This window comes from Dipteris shenzhenensis, chromosome 13 (genome assembly GCF_047967505.1).
Source record: "Dipteris shenzhenensis isolate YYH24624 ecotype China chromosome 13, Dip_SZ_1.0, whole genome shotgun sequence".
Classification (NCBI taxonomy): domain Eukaryota; kingdom Viridiplantae; phylum Streptophyta; class Polypodiopsida; order Gleicheniales; family Dipteridaceae; genus Dipteris; species Dipteris shenzhenensis.
Window position 1 is genome coordinate 49,479,196 of NC_141608.1, and position 25,853 is coordinate 49,505,048.

Consider the following 25,853-nt stretch of genomic DNA (forward strand, 5'->3'; position numbering starts at 1 on the left):
GAAAGACAATGGATCTCAATACAACAAGACTTCTCCAACCATGATAACTTGCAAATCACACTACAATCCCTTGACACAAGGAATTTTAATTCACATTTGGATGATATCTTGAACGACAAAAGCCTCTTAAGCGCAACAATCCTCTACCTTCAAGAGTTGCACAACAACAACATCAATCATGGTGCCCTACCTGACTTCACAATCTTGCAAAAGGGCACAAGCGCCGAAATTGCAACGTGCTTCAAAAACAACGTCAAGTTGCAACAACACGATTACATACACCAGAACGGAAGATAATCCTTGCTTACATATTCACTGTTGATGGCTTGAACAAAGTAGCCAACATAAATGTTTACAAGTTGCCGGTGGGATCAACTACGACCGTGTTGAATTGCCTTCAAACACTTTTGTCGCACACAGAAGGTTGCATGTCCACTACAATTACAGGCGACTTCAACATAAACTACAACAACAAAAAACAAAATAAATTGTATGATTTCATGGAAAACAACTTCTTTGCCCAACTAATTCATCAACAAACTACTTTAAACGGATCAACAATTGATCACATTTGGTATCCAAACAAACTTTGTTTATTGGTATTCACTCCATTCTCTACATAACCCTACATCTCCAAATTGGGCAGGCCTTATGAATGTAATTCAACTTGTTTCATTCCAACCATTGGAACAGCAACGATGTCAGAAGAGAGCCATGTCCGTATGTCCACTCTATGTGCCCACGCTGGGTCTTTGAGTAGCACCACAGCTAGCTACTCTGGAAGAAAAGCCATCTGGCAGGCTTCTGTATATGATTTCGAGTCTCTCACTGATGTCCAGAATGCTTCCTACAGTTACAGACGCTACGGATGTCCAAACTCGGACGAGCTCGCAGCGGCCGTGGCTGCATTGGAAGCAGCAGAAGCAGGCAAGCTTTTACCAAATTTGATACCAGCTAGCCCACGAAATAGAAAGCTACCCGTTGTGATTGTACGCTAACGACTCCTGACGGAAGCCCCGGTTCCAACTTTCCAGTTTTCATTTCCTAAAATCTGAAGTCCCTTCACTATCAAGCATCTGCAGTCCGGTGCAAATTAATTATCGCTATTGACTAACATATGAGTTGCGATCTTAGTATTCAAAAGCTCAGAATTTGCACCGGCTGCTTGCGATAAAGCGAGGCTGGCGAACTATGACCTCGGTTTGATTATCGTATAAGCAATATCGTATTTGTGACTTTTAAAAATGCCTCTCTGCGCAGGTCTGGCAACATCCACAGGTATGGGGGCAATAATTGCAGCGGTGATGTCAATTTGTAAAGCAGGGGACCTGGCTATCGTAAACTCAGATGTCTACGGCGTCACATATGAGTTCTTCAACATTGATCTGCGTCGCTTCGGCATTGATGTTGTGTTTGAAAATGTTTTTGATATGGATCTGCTCGAGAAGGCGTTTACGACATGTCTTGGTCATGACGGATTAGCCAACGATGCTCGAAACAAGCAAAATGTGGTGGTTTTTCTGGAATCCATAACCAACCCGCTAGTGAAGGTTGCAGACATCCAGTCCATAGCTAATATATGCAATAAGTATACAGCAATGCTCATCGTGGACAATACCATGGCAACGCCTTTGCGAACGAAACCACTTTTGGAGGTACTCAAGCAGCAAGCTGCGTTCTAGTATAGCTTTCGGTTACTGTCAATATTTTGGCTAAGAGGGCTACCTCCACACCGTCCCCCCCCATTTTCCCCGCTCCAGCAAGCGCTGCATTACAACACACTCATGCAATTTGTTTCCTTTTGAAAGGAAGGAGGATGAATATGTATTTCTCGCAAAGGAAGGTCATGCAAATTGAAGTGGGAAACGGAAAAAAAAAGGCTGTTGCTTTAGAAGGCGCAAACTAACGTGGGAAATGGGCTCTGCATATTCTGGAGAAGCAGCGTACAACCATAGGCCCCTTATTCCAAGAACTGTAATTGAGATGAAATGAAGTGCAAAAGAAATTGAACAGATTCAATATCCCAACTGTGCACGATCGACTTCGTGAATGATCGGCCAGGCTCTCTTTTGAGGCTTGAGTATGGGATTCAATTAATTAAAGAAATACTCTCTCTGGTACCATTGTGGTGGCATGTTCTCCTTCTCTCCACTCTCCTTTGCATTGCAAATGCTTCCGTTTAAACTTCCATTGCTGTCTTTGCTGCTCCTATGGCTGGCCTGCTTGGTAGCTGCTTGATGAAGGAATGAGGGGCAAAAGTCGTATGTTATAGGCTGGGAGGAAGGCCAATTTGATGGACTCTGTCGGCTGTTCTTGGCAGATTGCAGGCAGGCCAACCAGCCTGGCAGGTCTGATCTCATGACAGCTCAGTTGGCTGGCCAGGTCAGTTGTCAAATTATCTGGTGATGCACTCACTATGCTCACGTAGCCTTAGTTATGGTTGATTTTGCCAGTGTGTATGAATACTTGCGACATCTGCTCCTGCTCAAAGTTTTGACAAGATCCGCTAGGCTTCACAAACTCGTTACTCCTCTATGCTTGAAATTCGTAAATCTTCTGCCCGCAACCTAACCCATGCTTCGACATCTGAGGTAAGCTTTGCTTTAATTCCCAGACCTTGTCTTTGTTTAAGCCTCGCCATTTCTCTTTTGTGACTTTATGCAATGATGGTCTGCATGGAACACCAGATGCATCGTCTATACAGGTGGGAGCTGTACCTGCATTGAGGGTGAAACACGCCCTCAAGGTTAGATCATCTCCACCCCTTTCCGCCTAGCTTGGCAGGAGATCTTCGACACAGGCTCCCTTCCTCAGTCCCTTAGCAAGGGGTGGATTTGTTTGATCTCGAAAGGGGGAGATAGGTCAAACATCCGGTAGTGGAGACCGATCACTTTGATTGATACTGCATACAAGATGCTCGCCAAGGTCTTGAGTTTGTGGTTACAACCCCATCTTACTGACATCATCCACGACACTCAGACTGGATTCGTTCAAGAGCGCAGCATCTTGGACAACATCTTCACTTTTTGGCCGTCCTTCTCTTGGATTTTGAGAAGGCTTCTGACAGAGTGGAATGGTCTTTCCTGGAGGGTACCATGTGGAGATTGGGTTTGGAGCTCTAGTCAAATGCTTATCGGTGGATACACGTGCGAGGCCTTTCCTCTCTCTCGCTCGGTCCGTCAGGGCTGCCCCCTGACTCCCTTCTTCTTCTTGTTGGTGGCGGACTACTACTTGAGATCACAGGTGGCAGGCCTCACAAGATTGAGGCTCCCAATCAGACAGGAGGAGCTGTTGGATGTCGAGTTTGGAGATAACACAACCTTGTATGTAGAGGGCACCACAGTGAGCTTGGAGGGAGTCCGGGGAGCCTTGGCTATTTATTGTGAAGCATTCGGTGCACGGATAAACTAGACAAAATCCTTCACACGCTACGAGAAGACACAGGAGATTCGAGAGTGGGGGAGTGCCTTTGGGTTCTGCTGGATACCGCGGGGCCAGATAGCTAGATACCTCGGGTGCCAGGTGGGTATTGATATTATAGTAGAGGAGTAGATCGCCCCGATTTTTGGAGAGTGTTCAGCGCAAGCTTCTCTACTGGAGCTCGGCCAAACTCTCACTAGCGGACCGTGCCTTAGTAGCAAACCAAGTCCTTCTTGCCACTTCCTGGTACATTGCCTCCTGCTAGTGCTTTTATAGAGGGTGCATTGGACAGCTCTGACGCTTGGTTCAGAATTTCCTTTAGGCAGGTCCGGATGGCACAAGGAACACCAGAGCCCGGGTCGCTTGGCAGACGGTGATTATGCCGTAAGCATTGAGAGGCTTGAGTATCATTGATTCAGAGATGCAGAGCAGAGCTCTCTTGGGCAAGTTGGTGGTACGCGGCCTCACCCCTGGTACAAAGCCCTGCAAGCTCCTCTTATAGCGAGGGCTTCTCAAGAACACCTCACACACTGGGGGGCAATGGCGGCACTCACACAGATGGATCTTCTTAGAGGGCCCCCTTACGGGAAAGGGCTCCCCCATGATGAGGAGCCTCCATAGGGTTTGGCAGAGGTTAGCAGGGGGCCTCATCCGTGCTCAGCGTCGTTGCAGAGAGGAGTTTGAGCGTTGGCCTCTTATTTGGCACATGGAGATCAGGGATCAGGATGGACGTATGCTCGGACAACGGACTCTAGGCATGGAACAAGGTAGCGGATGAGGGAGATTGACTTAGCCATCCCTGAGTCTTGGTGAGAGGGACTCCGCATGTGGTTGGACAGCAGTTGGTTGGGGTCTCACACTGGGGTTCCTTTTAGGATGTTGATTCAGCGAGGCAGCTAGCAGCGTGGTTTCTTTCGTGTAGGGCCTTGAGGCCTACTTCAGACACTCACTGAGAGAGACCCAGAGATGGATGGGAGTCTGGATGGGATTCGTTGGCAGATGATGAGAGTTGTGGGCCGATTGGGGAAGGAGTGGCACATTGACCCTCCTAGTATTTTAGAGTAGGATGCCCCTAGGTCCTTGAGGGAGGTCCAGTGGGATCCGGGATAGTGGTTTTGGCTTTCCAGGATTAGCCTTACCGAGCAGGTGGACGAGGTGTCCTCCTTTACCTATACCACTCAAATTGACAGGAGTCTCGACGTGGACCCCTTCGAGGAAGAGACATTGGGTGGCCCAGTGGGTGCCCCAAGAGGTTTTGGATGCGCCTATGGTGCAGTTTGCAGCCAAGGAAGATCTACTTTTTCTGGCTGGCCGCCCACAGAGGCTTGCCCATAGGCCCATGGTTGTAGCAGATGCGAGTGGAGGGGCAGTGCCAATGTTGCTCTGCTGGTGTTCTGGAGACGACCCCTCACTATCTTTGGAGTTGTCGTAGCGCAGAGAGGATCTTTCTCAGGATTATGTGCCTTCACAGGGACTACACCTGGCAGGCTCTAGGGCGGCTGTCGCGACACACACGTTTCTGCAAGGCTTGGCCTGTAGGAGTTTTCTACATATTCACTCCGCGAGGGATTCATTGGTTGTATAGTCCCCCCACTTTGTTGTTAGCCCCTGTGTCATCCTGCTTCAACATGTATCCACTTGCTTGGTACTATTTCTTTTTATTTTTCAATAGTATGCTTATTAAGAAATGAAATGTTTTCCTTCTGTTCAGTTACGGACAATGGGGACTAGGTCTAGCATTTGAGGGTGGACCCCCTTGCTTGGGGTTATGGGCATTAGTGACCCACAAGAGTGATGGCCTCTCTTTGAGAGGGACATCTAGAAACCACACCCCACCTGAGTACCCAAACATGACCTAGGAACCATTCAAGAGAATGTTCCCTGAGCTTTGGGTGTGGGCCTGGCAGCATGCCAAGAGTAATGGAGATACAAGATAAGACGACAAACAAATGAGCTCAGTATGGCTCAATTATGACCTTAGAGTACGTCAATAGATAGTTTAAGCTGTTAGGAACCTGTGGGTGCGATCAGAATTAAATTCTGACAACTTTGAAATTTTAGGGTTTTTGGGAGTGACGTGGCAGCTGACACGTGGCAGACTGCCACATGGAATCTGAGCTGGCAGGTCAGTCCACCTGTCCCACACATGTGGCAGCATGCATGGCAAGTGGCAGGGCATGTAGGCCAAGTGTTTGGCCCCAAATCTGGTAGATTTGGTGCAGGTTGTGGGCTGTCCTCTTTGGGACTGCAGCCCACCAAAAATCTGGGACAAGTGTCCACCTTCCACTCTAGGCCTAGGGGGGGGACTGAGCCTATAAAAGAAGGCCTCTCCCCTTCATTCCACACATGAAAATTTCGTCACTTTTCTTCTCCCTCCTTTTGGATGATGTAGTAGAACCTCTCCAGCTCCTTGGGTGCAGCCCGCTCCCAGGCCATTCTCTCACCTCAGCAGCACTTTCTCTCTCTACAACAGCACATTCTCTCTCTACAGTTCCAGCCCCTCCTCTCCAGAAATCTGCCCCCTCTCAGCTCTTCTGGAACAGCAGCAGCATCCTCTCTCCTTCACCTAGCCTGGAGCAGCCACAGCCCCTTTCTCTCTCCTGCTGCAGTCTTTCTCTCTCGACTGCAGAATTTCTCTCTCTACTGTTCCAGCCCATTTCCCTTGCAGAAAACTGCCTTTCTGTGCACCTCTGGAACAGCAGCAGCTCCTCTCTTACATCTCCTCCCTTGGGATCAGCATTGGCACTCTCTCTCTACAGCTATCACTCCATAAAAGCTTTCTCTCTCTAGCCTACAGGCTGTTTTTCTAAGCTGTTCTCATTCCAGCCCCATTTCCACACTCTCCTCACCCAAGGTAGCTTCAGAGGCATCAAGGATTTCATCTACAAAAGGGTCAAGTCACGAAGGGAGCCTGTATTGTCAAGTTTATCTCATTTACAGCACTATTTCATGTTGTTTCTACTATCTTGCTAGAAACTAGTGCTTGTCTCTAATGTTGGATGTAAGTGGTGATTGTTGCAGGCTTCTTCCTTGTGGATTGGGCAAGCCAAGAGCTGAAACCTGAGCTTGGAGTCCTCCTTTTTGTTGTCTACCTTGTACATATGCTCTTGAGTCTTGTATCTAGGTCCTAGGTTTTCACTGAGTTCATCAGTTTGGAAGGTGCATTGCACCTTGGTCTTGTATCTCCATTTTCAAGAATAAAGTGAGCCTGGATAAGGGGGGGGCCCCGTCTTGGCCCCTCAATCATATTGCATTCTCCAATGATGTCACTTTGTGTTTAAGCTGTATAAGTCTTAATTCTAGCTTAATTGCAAACTCTTAAGTTCAAGTATATGTGTTTGGCAACTCGCAATCATCTCATTCAAATGCCTCTGCAAAATCCGTTGTTTGAATTGATAGAAAGCACCGAGTAGTTTACACCCTGTACCAGAGATTCCCTAGGCTGTGAGCTGGGTTTCTCTGGAATAGAGGCTGGTTTTTTCTTCTTTCAGCCTTTATCATTTTTTCCATACTCAACACCTTCGGGGCTGCTGTTTTGTATGAAGTTTTTCAAGCATTAATAGAAGGTTCCTTTCTTTGCCAAAAAAAAAGAAAAAGGCTACTCATGAGCGATTATCATGAATGACCTACCCTACAGAGGACTAGTTGGGTGACTCACCAAAAGGTGATTCAACCAGGTGAAAGAAAAACCAGCAGTGCGCAGAGGTGTATTTATACATCAGCAACAGATGTTGCAAGGATGAATATCATAAACTTGCAAAGCTATAAGAGAGCTTCGCATCCATAAGTTGCTAGCCCTCCCCCCGTCGCTCAGTCTCCCTCTCCCGTCGTTCAGCCTCTCCACCTCCGTCGCTCAGCCTCTCCGCCTCAAGCCCCTCCTCACCGCTCAGCCTCTCTCTCTCTCTCTCTCTCTCTCTCTCTCTCTCTCTCTCTTTATTTTGGAGGAGGGATTCATCACACCACCGGGGTACACTGAGCTTCATATGCCTCACTCACTACGTATCTCCATCGGACAGTTTCGGGTATCATCACACCGCCTCCGCATAGAGAGCGGCAGAGCAGAGGGGATCCCTAGGGAGCATCGCATATGCATATTGTGCGACTGTCAGGAGGTTGAGTCGGAGGAGCATTTTATTTTCAGGTGCCTAGTGTACTACGAGATCAGAGGTCGCCACCACTATCTCTTCAGAGATGGCTCCGGGCTCCTTTCTAGATTCCTCGCCTACCCAGATCAAAGATGTCTCGTGGCATTCATTCACAAGGGGGTCTGACACAGAGAGTACTTACTCAGGCGACGGGGCTTGGCCACACCATCAGACACCTCTCAGAGCAGGATCACAGAGTTCTTCCCATCGAGTGACATTGATCGCCCAGTGTCTAGCCGCAGACGTGACAGAGACCCCGACCCGATGATCGCAACACGACACACGAGACATCGAGGGGACACACAGATCACTCTGGGGGACCTCCCGTCATTGTTTAGACCCGGGATACGTCCCACGGGAGTCACGGTAGCTCTGGTCTTACGTCAAGCCTCTTCCAGGAGACCGAGATGCACGGGACTCCTTGACGGACGCTAGCGTCCCATCACCGGCTATGCACCAGCTAGGACGACATGACATACGGAGGATTCCGCTTCGCTCCAGTCTTTTTTCTTTTCATTGTCATACCCATATGTATTTGATTATGTATGATCAGACTTAGGATTCAGCACGGGTGATAATGCTCGTTTTAGTGGCTCCACCCTTATTGTGATTTGTATCAGGTTTTCTTTCAGTCTCATAGACCCATCGGTCTTCTGAAGACTCTAATAAAATTTCTTTCTCTCTCTCCCTCTCTCTCTCACCTGTCAGCCTCAGCCTCACCCGTACCCGTCACCTGTTACCTCAACCTCTTCGCCTGTCACCTCAACCTCATCACCGTTCGTCGTCAACTCCACCAGCGTTGCCGCACCGCACCAGTTAACCTAACCGACAGAGGTTAACCCAACCCAGGGTTAACCCCTAGTTGGGCTGAACCCCCAGCCCAGCTAGGGGGTTAGCTCAGCGAGGAGGCAGCGGAAGATATGGCCAGCAAGGAATGGCCGAGCCTCTCCTTGAAGTCTCCCCCCTCAACCCCAATCATTTCAGGCAACAGGTCCTGATACGCCACCATTGCAACTATAACACCCTCTTCGTATGCACATACATACCTACGAGGAGGTCTTGACCGACCCATCATTGGGCACCATTAACAGATTTTTTATCTACAAGAGCAAGTAAGAGAGTTAAAGATGCAATTGGCAGATGTAGTAGCTAGAATTCAGGTTCTAGAAGGACCTGGCAAGCAGGCAGAATTCAGGTTCTAGAAGGACTTGGCAAGCAGGCAGTCATCGATAAGGTTGTAAAATCTTACAAGGCTTCCCCCCCTACCCCCTAGCTATTCTCCACAATCAAAGACCTAGTTCACACAGAAGTACAGACCGCAAAGAAGGAAGTGATTGTGGAGTTCGATGCAAAGGTTAACAAGGCTGACAATCAGGAAGAGATTAAAGAACATGTAGCTAGGCGTGATAACGCTTTGAAGATTAGAATAGGGGGACTCCCCGAAGGATGGTGCAAAGAGGAGGACTCTTTCAGCGACACCTTAGCACATATTAAAACAACCATTCCTAATATTGATTGGATAGCTGATAAGGATGATGCTCTTGATGATGACGATGAACCCAGAGCAACTTGCATCTTACAGTCTAAAGGTCATGCTATCATTACGCTTAACTCACGGGATCTACGAGTCAAGCTTCTCCGACAATCCTACAAGTTGAAAGGAACTAAGATATGGATAGCTGAAGAACTTACACGAGATCAATTGAAAAATAAGGCAGCGGAATTAGCTAAGGTCAATGCTGCAAGGAATGATGGAAAATGGGCAATGTACCATGAGGACGTAGCACTCATTAAAGAGTTTAAATCCAAGCCAAAAGACTCTCAGTCTTAAACTGATGTATGGCCGATTATGTTTCTTTCCAAGTCATAATGTAGGTACTCTAAATAAATGGAGCTGCTTTATGCACTCCCTGGGAGCTACCCTCCCTAAGCTGATGTACTAATTGGTTTTCATGTTGTCCCATAGACTTCTTGGTCTTCCGTGGACGTTAATAGACTTTCTTTTCTTTCTTTCTTTCTCTGTTTCACATAGGCATTCTAGAAGGATTCCTTTCTGAGCCCACACTCTTCCACACTCCTCCACACGCTTGGCATGTGATCCCTCTTATATTATTGAGCCCTCATGGACATAAGGCCTACCTCTTTACACGACTCACTCTTCTTATTTCTAAAATCCTATAATATCTTACTCACAAATAACTCTCACTTCATACCAAGGTATTTATCATTTTATACACATGGTATTGACAATGATTCATTCTACTCATCCTCTCTATCTCTTAAAATATCTTGGAAAACCAAAATAAGGTGATAGCTAGAAGGCTGTTGCTTGATCCTCACAATCCTATCAAGCGTACATACTTTGGAGGGCGCAAAAGCGTTTCCCTGCTGTAGGTAGGGCAAGCGCTATGCTTAGCGGAGCCCTCTCCCTCCGGTCTCGTCTCCTCCGTACCAATATCAAATAAAAGATATCACAATTTTGTGTCACAATACTTCTTCTTATACATGCTCTTCAGGCTTTGAAGGAATGAGATGGTCGATGGGTTGTTATGCAATGTCTTGCACAAGAAGAGATAGATGAGTTTGCCTCAGTCTATGCCCCGCCATTGTCGCATAGTACTAAGTAGAGCATCTATCTGGTAGGCTATGTAGTAGTATCCAAAATGCTTTGGGGATTTCAATAATGCTTTGCAGCCAAGAGATACTGCATTTGGTCATACGCATATGCTTGCCTCGGAGAAAGTGCAGTGGACTCAAGCACTTCTTCAGCTTGGTCTTGTTGACCTCTAGAAAGAGACATGGGATTTGTCTCCTAGCTATGCTTTTAAGCATAATACACAATCTACTTATCGGGCCCATCTGGATCGTTGGTATATGCTTCATGCGCATCAATATGGTGCATTACGTGCAATGTGTGGGCTGATTATGCTTTCCAACATTTGGATCATGCTCCACTTTGGTTTCAGTTGTCTTTTTATGATATGCAGAATGACAAATTGCCTAATAAAGGCTTCTTATGATAAATAAAAGTATGTGCAGCATGAGGCATACAAACACATGGTGCGTGATGCTACTGCTTCTCTTTGGGCACAGTGTCACATGGATGCTGATTATGCATGGATTGCTTTTGTTACACGTATGCAGCATGTGATCTGTGAGTATGGCAAGAACTACATGCATACTCTCAGGGAGGATGTTGCAAGGCTAAAAAATACCTGTCAGAACTTGATAGAACTTAGCCAAGTTTGGCAATTATCTCTTGCTGAGGCTACTTATCTATGTCAGGCTAGACATTTTTTATAATGTAATGATCGTGGAAGGTTGAGAAGTGGGAAACCAGGGCTAAGGAGAGGACTTTTACTTATAAGGGCTGCTCTTCTAAGAAGTTTTCTAAAGGCTTGCATCATAAAAGGCAAAGTGAAAATATTTGTAGTCACCTTGCCAAACAGTTTGGGAATGCCATTTCTCCGTTACATGCTGTGATGTCTGCACAGTAGGAACTTCTTCAATATTTTAGTCCAATTTTCTCCTCACCAGGGCATGCAAATTGAAAGATGCCATCAGATTATGTGGCAAATGGAAATCTCCAGGGTGGGATGGATTCATTCTACAATACAGATACAAGGTGCATGTGGTAGTGGCAGCCATTCAAAATTGCAACAAAAGTTCCATTTCACCCACCATATGGTTAATCATGCTTAGGGAACCAAACAATTGCTAGCTAGTTGGAAGAAAGCTTTGACCAAGCATGACCTCGGAAGTGTCGGTGGACAATTTCCTTTAGAGTATTAACTTTCGTATTATTTTCATTCTTCAAGTTAAAGGAATCAATGTCAAGGTCCTTGGTGAGGGTGAATTGGCACTCAGTAGATGGTTCTAAAGGTCAAGGGTTTAGGTGCACCAAAATGTGTAATTGCCAAGGGGGAAACGGAATTAAATGGTACTCCAAGAGGGGTAAATGGTGCACCTAAGAACCATCTAGATATTTGTGGGCTTTGTTAAGGCATGCAGGAAGAATACACATGAGATATGATGTGAGTTTGCAAACACAGAGGTTGCTTGGGTGGATAATCAGAGTGTCATCGCCTATGATTGCAAGTGTATTGTCGTATTTTTCATTTCATTTGGTATTAGAGCAAAGGAGAGACTTGTGGGAGGGTTTACGTCACACGATTGTTGCTGGTTTCACGTGGTGCGGGTTTGTAAAGAATAGTCACGCTTCTCTTCTAGAATCGTATATTCCATAGTAGGTATTTACAGGTTGGTTGTGGATAAGATGGGGCGATTTTTGGGAGGCTACATCTACCTATAAAAGACTCGGCGCACATGGTCCTCGTTGATTTGCACGCACAAGTTCGTCGTCTGTTGGCAAAGATCCTACAAGATGGTGATGTTGAGTTCAGCGTTGCAGGGACCTTTCGTGTGTTAAACGGGGATGGAAAGCTGACGCTGCAAGTGCTGACAGACGTTAGATCTATATTTGTTTTGTTATGGGCGCTTTGAACGCTTTACTCTGCACCAGAATAAGGAGAGGATTTTGGTTTGAGGCTAAAAAGAAAGGAGAGCGATTGCACGTACATGTCAGTGACGGAATCCTGTTTTTTTTGTCCATAGACTGATGGAATTGGATGGAACTGGACGGAAATCCAGTTTGGAGGCGCTTTTGTGGGGTTTTCACCATCCTTGAATGCTTGGACATGAAATCAAAGCAGTTCGGAAGTTGTACATGGACTGAATCTGACAGGAAGCAGTGCGTGGGAAAGAAACTTTGCGGGAAAAACAACCAGGGAGCTTTCATCTCTTCTATATGATGGTGGTTTGAAAATTTTAAACTTTTTTAAAGATTATAGTCTTGGATATTTTCAGTAGTTTGGTGCAGGAATTTCCCTAGCATAGGGAAAAATATTAGTGGTTTGCAGCTTGATACATGCCTATATAGCTGTTGCTTTGAGCATTTGGAGTGTACAGTATATAGTTGGAGGTTGGGATTTCCAATTGTAAATACAGTTTTAGGTGGTGTTTTTTAAATTAAAAAAAACCACTTTATGGATAAAGGCAAAGCAATAGCAATGGAGGTTGAAGAAGAGGCCTCAAGGGTGGACCCCATAGAATATGGAGTCCGGCCCTAGGTGTCGTGCCCAGCGGCCCACACACTATCAGGTAGGATTGCTTCCTTGCTATGTGTGATGGAGTTTATGGTTTTCAATCTTATGATTGACTATCGTGAGATTGAAACTGCACTATGTTGTGTTTTTAGAGGATGAGTTTGGGAATGTTCATGGATTCATCTAGGTATATGCTTCTGCCGTATTAGCGGACATGCAAATTTCACCTTGTGAAGTTTTCGTCCAAGTTGCGGCCTGCCGGTATTGCGGTAATTCTTTCTATCTTAAATGGTGCGTTGCCCTGCCAGCTAGATTTAGATGCTCGTTTGGGAGAGACTAAAATGAAATTTTTTAGACTTCACAAGCAGTTGTAGCTTGAATGATGAGATTTTGGACTACTTTTTTATTAGCCTTCTCCTTTAGTGCTAGCCTTCGTCATGGCTGAGTCTGCCCTTCACCTCCGGAGTGCCGACAGAAACTCAGTACGAAGACTTTGTATAAATGGATGCTCAAGCATGTGTGGGTGTGTGGATTTTTGTGTGTGAGAGCATATATTTATACTATGGTCTACACCCACTGTTGGGCGCTGATGACGTCAATGGGGATGTCATAGTAACTAGTCCCTGCTATGCGTGATGGAGTTTATGGTTTTCAATCTTATGAGTGACTATCGTGAGATTGAAACTACACTATGTTGTGTTTTTAGAGGATGAGTTTGGGAATGTTCCTAGATTCATCTAGGTATAGGATTGCTTTATTAGAGGATGCCTTACAACAGATTATAGCTTAGCAACTGCAAGCAAACTTAGGGCTTTCCAAAATTAGAAAAATGGTTCACAATATTTCTACTAGACCATCCTGGGAGGGAGAAGGAAAAGCTCCAATGGAGCATGAAACCAGTGTTTACACGGTCGAGCCTAGGAGGGCTAAGATACCTAATATTGCCAATTATAGGCCAAAAAAGTATTCTGGTCAGATGATTGACCGTAGCATGATGTGATAGAAACTTGTGTGCACGAATGGGAAGAGGCTTTTGCCATTTGTGAAATCAGGAATGACATGAAGAAAATCCATATGTTTAATGAGGCATCAGATAGATGGTGGATAAAATTGCAAAGGGATGGAGTGGCATCCCCTACTTGGGAGGGGTTCAAAAAAGAATTTAGAAAACACTTCTTACCCCCTGATAGAAACATCCCGAGCTTGGGATCAGTATAGAAACCTTCGTCAGAGAAATTTGCCAGTGGCTGAATACATTGATAAATTTAGAGAATGTGTAATGAAGGTTCATGAACCTCTTCTTCATTCGGTACAAGTAAAGGATTTTCTTTTTGGACGGAATGATAGGATCAAGATGGAAGTTTGGGCTAAGTATGCAAACACTCTAGATGAAGCAATTGCCATAGCCTTGAATTGTGAGGAGGCCAAAGGAAACAGACTAAGCGGGTTTGTGCAGGCTGGGACCTAGTATGAGTACTCGAAGAAAAGTGGGTAGTGTCTCATAGCCTAGTGGCCAAGCCGATCATGCAAAGCCAGCTGAGACTCCTTCTAAATCATGTACCACCATTGGGGTGAAAAGAAATGTAACTCCAATGGCAGCCCGTGCTTGGTCGAAATCTTTTTTGACTCGAGCAAAAAGAGAAAGTGAGGAGAGAAGGCTTGTGTTTTGGATGCCTTCATCCTCATAAGTGAAAAGATTGTCCATGAAACAAGGATCATCGGATGGTTGAGATGGTGATCTCAAATTGCGCCGTGGAGATGGAGGGAAGTCCCAGAGCCGCAAACATAAGCAAATTCAGTTAGCTTCTTAGAGATCAGTACTTGTTTTATTACATGTGTTTTTTGCTAAGTTAGTAAACAGTGCACCTGATAATATCCTATCTAAACCTGCAACAACGGGGTATACGGCCTTCAGCGATATGGAGTTAATTAAGATGAAAGGGCTAGTGGTCAATCACGACGTCATTGTGTTGTTTGACTCGGCGTAACGCACAATGTAATTAACTCCAAACTTGTAAGAGGCTGAAATTAAAGACTACTAGCCCATCTGACTATGCATATAAAGTCAGGATGGCAGATGGAAGTTCAACTGAAGTATGGGACCAAAGAGTTATCCAGTTGAAAATTCGGATTCAAGACTGTGCGGAGAAGCTGGGCTTTGAAATGAGCGAGCTTGCTCACGCAGATATGGCCCCAGTCATGCAAGGTAAAAAGAATTTACCCGAAGGACCGTTAGTTTCCATAATGGAAGTTTGAAAAACTCAAGAAGAGTTTTTGTTTCTTTGTAAAGCATCTGTAGAGTCGGTTGAAGGTCCATCGACTAGCACTGATGTTACCCAAGATGGAAAGATGGCCAAGTTGGCTGATCAGATTGCAGATGAGTTCTTTGACTGTTTTAGGGATGAGTTGCCTCATGGGTTACCTCCAAAGCGGAATGTTCAGCATAAGATTGAACTTATCCCAGGGTCAGAACATGTAAATAGGCCTTTCTATAGATTTAGTTTTTCTGAAGAAGCTGATGTGCGAAGGCAACTGGAGGAATACCTCAAGCTGGGGCAGATTCAGCCCAGTTTCTCCCCTTTTGCTTTGCCAGTGATATTAAAGAAAAAGAAAGATGATACTTTTCGTCTCTGTAAAGATTACAGAGCATTGAACAATATCACTACTAAGCACATGTATCTGATGGCTTGGATTGACGATTTGTTAGATGCATTACATGGAGCCATACCTTTCAGCAAGATAGATCTTACGTGTGGCTACCATCAGATCTAGATAAGAGTCGAGGATGTGCATAAAACCGCTTTTAGAAGCAGGTTTGGACATTATGAGTTTATGGTAATGCCGTTGGACTTATCAATGCTCCAGCTACATTCGTCATGCTTATGAACGATTTACTACGCGCGTATAGCGGGAAGTTTATAGTACATTATATTGACGATATCCTTGTTTTTAGCAAAAGTATTATTGGGCATTGTGAACACTCAAGAATAATGTTTGGTACTTTGAGGAAAGCCAGTCTGTATGTAAATAAAAAGAAAATTGTGTTGTGCATGATAAGACTTGAATATTTAGGGTTCATTATTGCTCATGAGGGGTGGAAATGGATCAAAAGAAAGTGGCTATGATAGTGACTTGGCCTATCCCTCAGAGTTTGACCGGTTTGCAATAATTTTGGATTTTTCCATTTTATCGAAGGCATTCCAAGATAGTATCGCCATTAATTGATCTGACCTGAGATAAAGTACCTTTTATATGGGAGAGAGAATCAACAAGAAAGTTTTAACGCCATAAAACAAGTTGTGATCTTAGGACCGGTGTTGAAAATTGTTGATCCCCAGAAACCGTTTTTTATTGAAATTGATGCAAGTGGCATTGTTGTAGGAGTAGCTTTCCTCCAAGAGGGAAGGCCACTAGCCTTTGAAAGCAAGAAGCTTCCTCTCTCTCAACAAAATTGGTCAACTCATGAATTAGATTTGTATGTTGTCGTCCATGCTTTGAAAACATGGAGGCATTATTTGTATAGCTTAGAGTTCTATGTAGATGTAGATCATGATACTCCGAAACATTTCTGTACACAGCCTGACTTGAGAGGCCGTTGAGCTAGGTAGGTAAAAGTCATGTAGGAGTTCAACATGACGATTCGGTACCAAAGAGGGAAGGAAAATAAAGTTGTTGATGCATTATCATGCATTATGCATAATATGAGTTCACGGTATTAGAGAGTGCTCTAATAATCAAGATTAGAGAAACTCAAAAAGTGGATCAGTTCGTCCAAAGCCTTTGGTCTAAGGCTTATGTGCTTAAACTCAGGGAAAAAGACGACTTGGCATCCGAAAAAGGCTAAACCTACGCAAAGCGGATGGTATGTTGAAATGAAATGGCAAGGTAGTAGTAGCGAATCAGAATGATCTCAGGTAGAGGGTCATTCAACAATGCGATGATAGCATGTATGTGAGACATCTTGGTGTTGAGAAGACGTATGATCTCGTGAAGCGTTTCTTTTGGCCACAATTAAAAAAGCATATTCATGAATATGTGACACGATGTTTCTCGTGCCGAGTAAGGCAGAGCGGGTGAAGCCACCTTGCATTTTACAGCCCTGGGAAATACCAGATGGGAGAGCATTTCCTTGGACTTTATAGTTGGTCCACTTACGACACAAGGTGGATATGATTCTATTCTTGTGGTGGTTGATCGTCTTACCAAGATGGCTCACTTCATTCCAACTAGGGAGTCTATTAGTGCTTCGCAAGTGGCAGATTTGTTTATTAAACATATATTTCGTTTGCATGGATTACCCAGATCCATAGTGTCAGACATAGATGTTAAATTTACCAGTTACTTTGAACTGCAATGTTTGAGGAGTAGTGGGGATCATCCTGAAACGCATGGTCAGATGGAAATAGTCAACTGGACTTTAGAGGATATGCTTAGAGCATATATTTCATTGAGACAATATACGTGAGACAAGTAGTTGCCACTATTAGAATTTGCCTACAATGATAGAAAACATTCCTCTACAGGAATAAGTCCGTTCGAGCTAAACTATGGTTATAGACCAACAAATCTAATTAATTTAGAGGATATGCTTAGAGCATGTATTTCATTGAGGCAACATACGTGGGACAAGTAGTTGCCACTATTAGAATTTGCCTACAATGATAGAAAACATTCCTCTACAGGAATAAGTCCGTTCGAGCTGAACTATGGTTATAGACTAACAAATCCAATTATAGCTGGAATACATGAGAAAGTGCCTAGTGCCGCGAACTATGTTGTTTAGATGCGGGAGATGCTAGCACTTGAGAGCTAGTATCCGCCAAGCTATGGATAAAGCTAAGGCGTATGCGGATGAAAATTTACGATATAGTGCTGTTGTCCACTCAAAGGTGCAGCCCTAGCATGTCTCCTGGTCATAGCTTTGCGTCTAACCAGGTCTACTGTGACCCTCGTCGGACGGGATCTAACTCTAAACATGGAGAGGATGTCCCTAAGTGTGATCTGTGTGTCAACCCTCTGTTTGAGCTATCGGGTCACAGGCTCTGTCGAGGCCTTGTCTCCGTGCTTGAAGTATCCTCTCGCGGTGTTTGAGTGCCTCATGAACGAAACCTGCCAAACATCATTGGTCTGGGTAGGAGATAAATCGGGCCAAAACCCCATAGTTGTCTCTGAAGAGGCAGTAGAAACATCCTCGAATCTCATAGTAAACAGGACACTTGAAGATGAAGTGCTCCTCTATCTCAATCTCCTACATGTCACACAAAGTGCATATGCGCCTCTCCCTGGGTAGTCTCTCTGCTCTGCTGCTTTCGATACGAAGTCTATGTGAAGAGATCCGGAACTGCCCAAGAGAGATCCTCAATGAGTGGGATAAGTAATTTTGAGTGTACCCTTGGGGATCAATGAAACCCTCCGCTGTGATATGTAGGAAGTGATCTCTATAGAAGCCGAGCTTCACTGGAAGATCACTCGGGCCCAGCCAGGTCCGGAATGTGTGTAGGTGTAATAGATCCTCATGGATAACGTGGTTGACATCGTGCGATAGGAGGGGAGAAAACGGAGCATCCATGCTATACTGGAATGGAGGTAGTCTATCCATGTGGAGCCCCAGTCCCTCAAATTCTCTCTCTGTGCGTGCATACCAGCACCTCTGGTCTCCTCCTACTGCAAGTGCCATAGAAGAGGACAGTGCTAGCCATGGTAGCCTGCTACGCCCAGAGGTGTAATCCCCATACGCCCTGACTCGGTTCAGATACGTGATGACCTGAAATGTAGCATCTAGCTGTAATGGGGGTGACCCAAACTCCGCCCGAATGATCTGGTGAGGAATTGATGGCTTACCACGGATCATCCGTGATAACATGAGAACCTGTAGCCGCTCCACCTTGACCCACTCTGTATCCGACAAGTCTGGCCCCCCAGCATGGATTGCCATACATCCCCACTGGACGGACCAAGGAGTCAAATAGCAACCCTTTGGTCCGTGGATCCTGAAAGTGAGAGTGGAAGCACTGCCTCTCTAGTCTAGCCAATAAAGCATATCCTTTGCTCAAGCGTGTCTGCATCGCAGGTCTCATAGTGAAGATGGGTCCGGAAAAGACAACCCCAAGATAAGTGTATGATGAAACTTCCTCAACAAGTGACCTATCAAATGCGAACTGCTCCTGGCGCATGACGGCTCAAGATGTATTGAAGATCATAACCTTGGTTTTACCCAGGTTGACCTTCAAATCATGAGACTCACAAAAGGATTGTAGTGCGTCAACGTGTCTCTGGAGCCCCTCTGATGAGGAAGACAAGAGAGCCACATCATTTACGTAAAGCAATATCCGGATCAGTGTGCCCGCAAGAGAGCAACCTATCCCCCCTGTGTCTGCATCACTGTCTCAAGCTCGTCAATGTAGAGGCTAAACAAGGTAGGTAATAATGGACACCCTTGTTTGATCCCGATAGTGCTCATGATCCCGTCTGTCCACCTAGATCCTGCCCGGACTTTGCATGAAACTCTCTCATAAAGTGCCATGACAGCCCAAATGATCTCTGGTCGTAATCCAAATAATGTAGGCGCCGTATGAGGTGGGCTCTCGGAACCTTGTCAAATGCCTTGTGGAAATTCATAAAGCAACAGTAAACCCTCTGCTTCCGTGCCCTCGCCTCCTCGATGATACGTCTGAGCGTGAGAATGTGGTCCATGGGTCCATGATCACGCCGGAATTCGGCCTGTCTTGCTGCTCCAAGTCCTCGACACTCCGCAAATCTGCTGACCTCGGAATCAAGTTCTGATGCATAAATTTTGGACATGATATGTCCAATCATAATGGTCCTGTAGTTCTCCAAGCTCATGGGATCCCCTGCCTTGTGAATGGGTGAGATAGTTAACTTTGCTAAGATCGGGGCTAGGAGGTTAATCCCATATGCAATGAACCCAGTGCATAGTCCCTCATGATCCTTCGCTCGGCCATTATGAAGCTTCATTACAGCATCCTTTACCCCCTCCCTAGTGAAGAGGGTGCAGGATGTGGAGCGTGGCATATGTGAGGTTAGGGACTAGCTGATTTGGGATATCATAGAGTGTGCGTGCATAATCAAACCACACCTGAGTGTCAGTGAGTGGTGAGGGGGACCGTCCCTCTAGAAATCTCTGCCAAAAGTCTTTAGAGTTGTTACTGAACAGAATGTTCAGTAGCTCCTCCTCGTTCCGGCAGACAAAGTCTAGTTTCTTTCTGCTGAGGATGCTGATGCTTGAAGAGGGAAGGATTGTTATGCTCAAGCCGAGATAACATAACCTCGAAAGAGTCGATGGACATTTCCTTTAGAGAACCAATTATATTTCATTGTACTTCAAGTATATGGTTAAAGGAATCAATGTAAGGGTCTTTGGTGAGGGCGAATGGGCACTGACTAGATGGTTCTAGAGATCAAGGGTCTAGGTGCACCAAAATGTCTAATTGCCAAGGGCAAACGGAATTAAATGGTATTCCAAGAGAGGGGCAAATGATCCAACAAATGACCCTAGGAATGTGACATGTGGCATGTAGAACCATCTAGGGCTTTGTGGGCCTTGTGTATTGCATGCAGGAAGAATACAGTGAGGTATGATTCGAGTTTGCAAACACAGAGGTTGGTTGGGTGGATAATCAGAGTGTCATGGCTCGTGTTTGCAAGTGTATTGTCGTATTGTTCGTTTCATATTGCCAATGCTTATGTAGGGATGGGATATGCCAAGTGCACTGACCAGGATGTTTTTTAATTGTTTTTAATTGCAAGTGGATTAGCTAAAGCTTTTGATACTATACAATGTGATTTCATCTCACAAACTATGTGATCATTGTGATTTGGGAAGAAAATGTAGCATGCCATTTTGCTGGTTGTATCAAGATGAAAGGCTGTTGGCATTTTGACAAGGGATATTGGTGATGAAGGGATTCTTTCTAGCTCAGTACATCAAGGCTGCCCTCTAAGTGCTTTGTTTTATGCAATAGCTACTCATCTTGTGCTTCAATATATGGATAATTTAGTAGCTACAGGGTAATCAACCATGGGTATACATGATGCGACAATTGGTTTTGCTTTTGTCTACTGCAGCCTTTGGTCGCTGGCAGCTTATCCAATGGGATTTTCTCTTGTGCCACATTGATGGCAGGATCAAGGGCCATCCTTTTGTTACTAGCTTGTTTTCAGATTGGGCACAGACTCTCTTATATAAAATGGACTGGCAGGGATTCTCTTGTTGGAGACTCTTTGCAAACTGAGTGCCTCCACTGGTGAAAGGTGTTGATGCAACCATTGGCATTGAAGGAAACCCGCTGCTCTTATTTTCTTTGGTCCAAGGCATATGCCTTGTGGGTGATGTGCTTGATGATGCTGGTATGGTGCTATCTTTTCTTCAGCAGTCAGGCAGTATTGCTTGGGACATCATTATAGACGCCTATGGCACATATGCCCTATGGTTTTCAGCCAGTGCCTCATCTTGAGATTAAAGACCGCCTAAGGGACTGGGCTCCTCACTGGGATGATCCTGCTTGTCGTTCATTGCTGTTAGCTAATCTGAAGGTTGCTTTTTTGTATAAGGTTTTGCTACTTCCTCCTTGGGAATCTGCTCATGAGAATCGCATCTGATCCATGCCACGTACTTCTCAGTGATGGAGGAAAAGCTTGCAGAAAATATGGGGTTGTAGACCCCCCCTTCGTCAACAGATCTTCTTGTGGCAAGTTCTGCTTGGGGTTCTTTCATTTGGACAGATCTTGGCTTACTCCTGCCATGTGTCCCCGATGACTATCCTTGCGGGAGTCTATGCTCCATTTGTTTTGTAATTTCCTTGAATATCGTGATATCTTGTTTATGCTACATCAGGAACTTCGAGCCCGTTTCCCTAGTGCTCGCTTCGGGAAGCTATTCTAGCTATTTGGTGTCCATCCTGTCAGGCAGTGGTTTGATCTTTTCTTTCATTGCGTTTATTATTGGGCACTATGGACTCTATGGAAGGACCGAAACCATAGGATCTTTGGTGATCCATCCCTGGCTAAGTATCCCTTCTTCTGGTATCTCTATATCAATCCTTCTTCAATTGCCTGCATGCGTGGGATCTTGATTATCTTGCTTTCTTGTCATATAATGAGATCTTCTCATGTTGTAATTATAGGTCCTTTTCTTGGGGATTGTTTCTTGAAATATAAGAACAAATACAGGGGTTTGATATTTTCTTTCATTGGGTTTGTTATTGGGGCACTATGGACTCTATGGAAGGACCGAAGCCATAGGGTCCTCGGGGATCCATCCCTGGCTATGTACCACTCTGGGCATCTCTATAGCAATCCTTCTTCGACTGCCTACATGTGTGAGATCTTGATTATCCTGCTTTCTTGCCATATAATCAGATCTTCTAATTTTGTAGTTACATGGGGAATGTTTCTTGTAACATAAGAACAAATAGATTTCACCAAAGCAAAGTGGATGGTAATGAGCTGAAGAACTTTTGGATGTGCAAGTCTAACTCCCAACCTGTTCAGATAGTATTTCTCAGACGAGAATTTCTCTACGATTCTGGATATAGGAAAATAATCTAGAAGTTTTAGGAGAACATATTTTCCAAAGATTAAGGTGAAACGAGAGGCGGATCTATGTATACCTATAATGGTATTGAACCCTCATGGCAGCAATTTTAGAAGTTCATCTCTGTAGCTTTTCTGCTTTAAGGGAATGTTACGTCAACGTGAGATAAAATTGGTGTTTTTATTGTTTCCTTTTTTAGAAGATGCAAGTATTAGAAATCTATGTTCAGGTGGTCTGTGTAGTGGAAAAGAATACAGTGGATCGTTGCTACAATTTGCATGATTTAAGAGATTGCACAACATTGCGGAAGAATGGATAAACAATTGTATTAGATAGGGTCATTACATGTTTATAGGCTCTCGAGCGCAGTTACCATGCACGATCGGGAGGTTGCACCGGTCTGCATCATTGCCTTATTCACGACTCGCTAACAAATTTGACGACTACCCTTTTAACATAATTCTACCAGCAAGCAGACTTGGATTTTCAAAGCTTGCTTAGAAGCATTTGGCTGACTTTTGGCCTTTTCGCAACTTCCTGATCTCAAGTGAGCCAGCCCCGTGTGTGCTGTGCATTGTTTGATTGCTAAATGGGCCAAGAAGATTTGAAGCTGCTTAAAAGTTTGTGAACGAATATTTAGAAGAGTGATGTTTTTCCCCATCAGATTCGGGAAGTGTTTGGAAAAATTGGGTGATTGCTAGTCTCCTTTAGTATGACATGAACATTCAATTTTACAAAATGACTTCATTGTGCAGGGTGCTACATTGGTTGTACATTCTGCAACTAAATTTTTGGGGGGCCATAGTGACCTCATGGCTGGAATTGTGGTTGGATCTTCTCGTCTAGTAGAAGAAGCAACAAGCTTGGCAACGCGATGGGGACTAACGGCAACCCCATTCGATGCATGGCTAGCGGTTCGGGGGATTCATACGTTAGAGGTAATACGACAATAAAGAAAAAGAATAAAAAAAGAGCATTGAGTGTAAGGTGGTTTGTGAAGAGAAACTTGATGGATTTATTTATGGGCAGGTTCGGATGGAGCGTGCTTGGGCTTCAGCAAAGATCCTTGCAGAGAGATGCATGGCAAGCAGTTTAGCGATACGGACTGAGTCAGCAGCCAAGTGTGCAATAATTTGCATGGAAGTTGGAGGGGGGCAGGAAGGGGCAAATAGAGCCATCCAGGCTAGTGTTCACAAAAAACCGGCGAACTTCAAGTTTTCAAATTTACATTAGAGATTTATCTTTGATATATTTTAGTTATGTTTTGGCCTTAGAACTTCAAAAGTTTTAGGAGAAAGGAAAGTTGAAGGTCTCTCTATCTACAAACATAAGAGTTCTTCGTGAACATTGATCCAGGCATTAAAGATGGTGACGCTGTCGCCGAGCTTTGGTGGAACTTCGACGACTGTGTCTCACCCGGCAACGTCGTCACACAAATGCTTGGGTGCACCACTCCGTAGTCAGTTGGGCATCGACGACGGTCTCCTTCGTGTTTCCGTGGGGTTGGAGGATGTGGAAGACATCTGGGCAGACCTTCGAGCTGCCTTGGTTGCTGCAAAAACTACTACATCTTAGAGCTTGCTCATGCAGAGGGCCTAGTTTGAAATTTGGTTTCAAACAGATTTGCCCGCCCAATACAAGGTTCTAGTTTCTTTTTGGTTCACACGCCAGCTAATTTTTTGAGATTGGAGGCATGATGCATATAGACTGTGTGCGTAGAAATGATGACGTGTCACCATCGAACAATCGGATTTTTTGGTGGCTTGCAACCAAGGTCTCAAAATCGGCTCCACGTGAACTTGTCGATTGCAAACCACAGGTTTTGGTTCTTAAACCAGGCCACTCATGTGAACAGGCTCTTAGAATAACTTACTCAAAGTTTGTTCGCTTTCATTTATGTCCACTTCTTGTGCACTTGTACATAAACTTTACAGCATGGGAAAAGGCTTGATCAATATTTGTATCCCATATCCACCTCACATGGCCACAATTTGTGAGCAATTCCAACACTCCATTACCTTATGGACTTATCTTGGAGAGACAAGGAGCACACATTGGACCTTTAAAAAAGACACAAACCAATGATAAAAACATTAAAGTTTGCTCCAAAGAGATGAAAGTACTCCATAGTTCTTAAGCATTCAAGACGGCGAGGTTACACTTGATCGAAGTAATTGTTGATGCAAGGGGCATGTTAGGGGTCAAGGGAAAAGAGGCCAACCAAGAGCATGGTGTAAGGAGGCTTGTCTAAATGCTTCGCCTAATGTTCTCATTTTAAGTAGCTTCAAGTTGAGTCAAATCTTATAAGTTTAGTGCATTCCAAGGAACCATGCATGATCAATAGAAGGCTATGGTCATGGGAGCGATCAAGTAGTGACGGGAATGAGCTCACCCTTCACCTTTTGTTGGGCAAAGCATGGTTGAGGTCCTCCAAAGCCAGCAACATGCAAAAAGGGCAACCTTATGACCCCTACGTGTCTCGTTGGTAATTTAATGTGTTTGTGCGGTCAAGTGATGTGTTTATAACCTCTTCTTGAGATAGTTATTATCCCCACTCCATCTCGTTCATGATTGGGACGATGGCCATTCATTCGACTATTGTATATGATCGCATCAATTGAGTGGGTTGCTCCTTGTGGTTGTAAGGTTCACATTCTCTAAAGTAGGATGGAACTAAAGTATTGTTCCATCATTCTCTTCTCCTCGATTTTCCGTGTTGCTTCTACTAGCTTGCTTGCCTAGGTCTCCTTTGAGGTACCCCAAACAATGAGCAAGGGGGGAACGAGCCATGGCAAGAACAAGCAAGGGGGAACATAATTGACATCACACATTCTAACCTTTGAAAATACTTATACATTGCTATGTGATATTATGGACCCCTTTAGCTCAATTTTGTTTTGATACGTTATGTAGGAAATGTAAAAATTGCATCCAAGAGAGTTGGTGCATAAATTCATTCTGATACACTATGCAGGAAATGGAGAAATGCATCTTGCATATAATGAAAATGATCTTCTATAAGAACATCCCATTATGAATGCTTGGGTGGTGCACAATGCTCCCTTCTAAAGGGAAGGTCTCTCGTCTCTAAAATGAATATTTACTTTCACACTTCTACTTCACAGATCCTCATAGTAATCAAGCAACACACAATTGGTTGGAACAATAATACCCTAGGGACTTTCACATAATCTTATAGTAGCTATTGGGCTTTTTGCTAAAATTTACCTAGCAAGCCTTCTCTTCTCAACCAACTATAGCATAGGATTGCTAAGAGTACGTAAGAAGCAAGAAAATATTATATCCCCATATCAACTAGCCAATTCTTGGGTGGTTACTACAATGTCTAATGTAGACATAAGAGGCATCCTACAAAGTACCAGTCTTCTGGTATCTAATGGTGATATAACAGGCATCCTACAGATTATCAAACTTCCTTCTAATCAAACATTATAGTTCTTGAACACAATCTACTATGATACCAAATCTATTTCTAGACAATTGTTAGGAAGCTTTCCCACCATTAATGGCTTGACGATGTTCTCAAATAACTCACCTCTAAATTTACTCAGTTAAATATTTGTCTTCCAAATTGCAAGAGATGGTCAAAGTAGCACTCTTTCGAGTATG

The 25,853-nt window shown here is 44.5% G+C and overlaps 1 protein-coding gene across 1 annotated transcript; it reads left to right on the plus strand.

The window, feature by feature from the left end:
* The first annotated feature begins 609 nt into the window (after positions 1 to 609).
* Positions 610 to 24,245, plus strand: LOC147895526 (uncharacterized). The gene is made up of 5 exons (XM_087383879.1): positions 610 to 927; positions 1,261 to 1,655; positions 22,979 to 23,161; positions 23,253 to 23,405; positions 23,580 to 24,245. The coding sequence occupies exons 1-5, from the start codon at positions 699 to 701 to the stop codon at positions 23,796 to 23,798; spliced, it is 1,179 nt and encodes a 392-aa protein (XP_087240005.1). The 5' UTR covers positions 610 to 698; the 3' UTR covers positions 23,799 to 24,245.
* Positions 24,246 to 25,853: the final 1,608 nt, after the last annotated feature.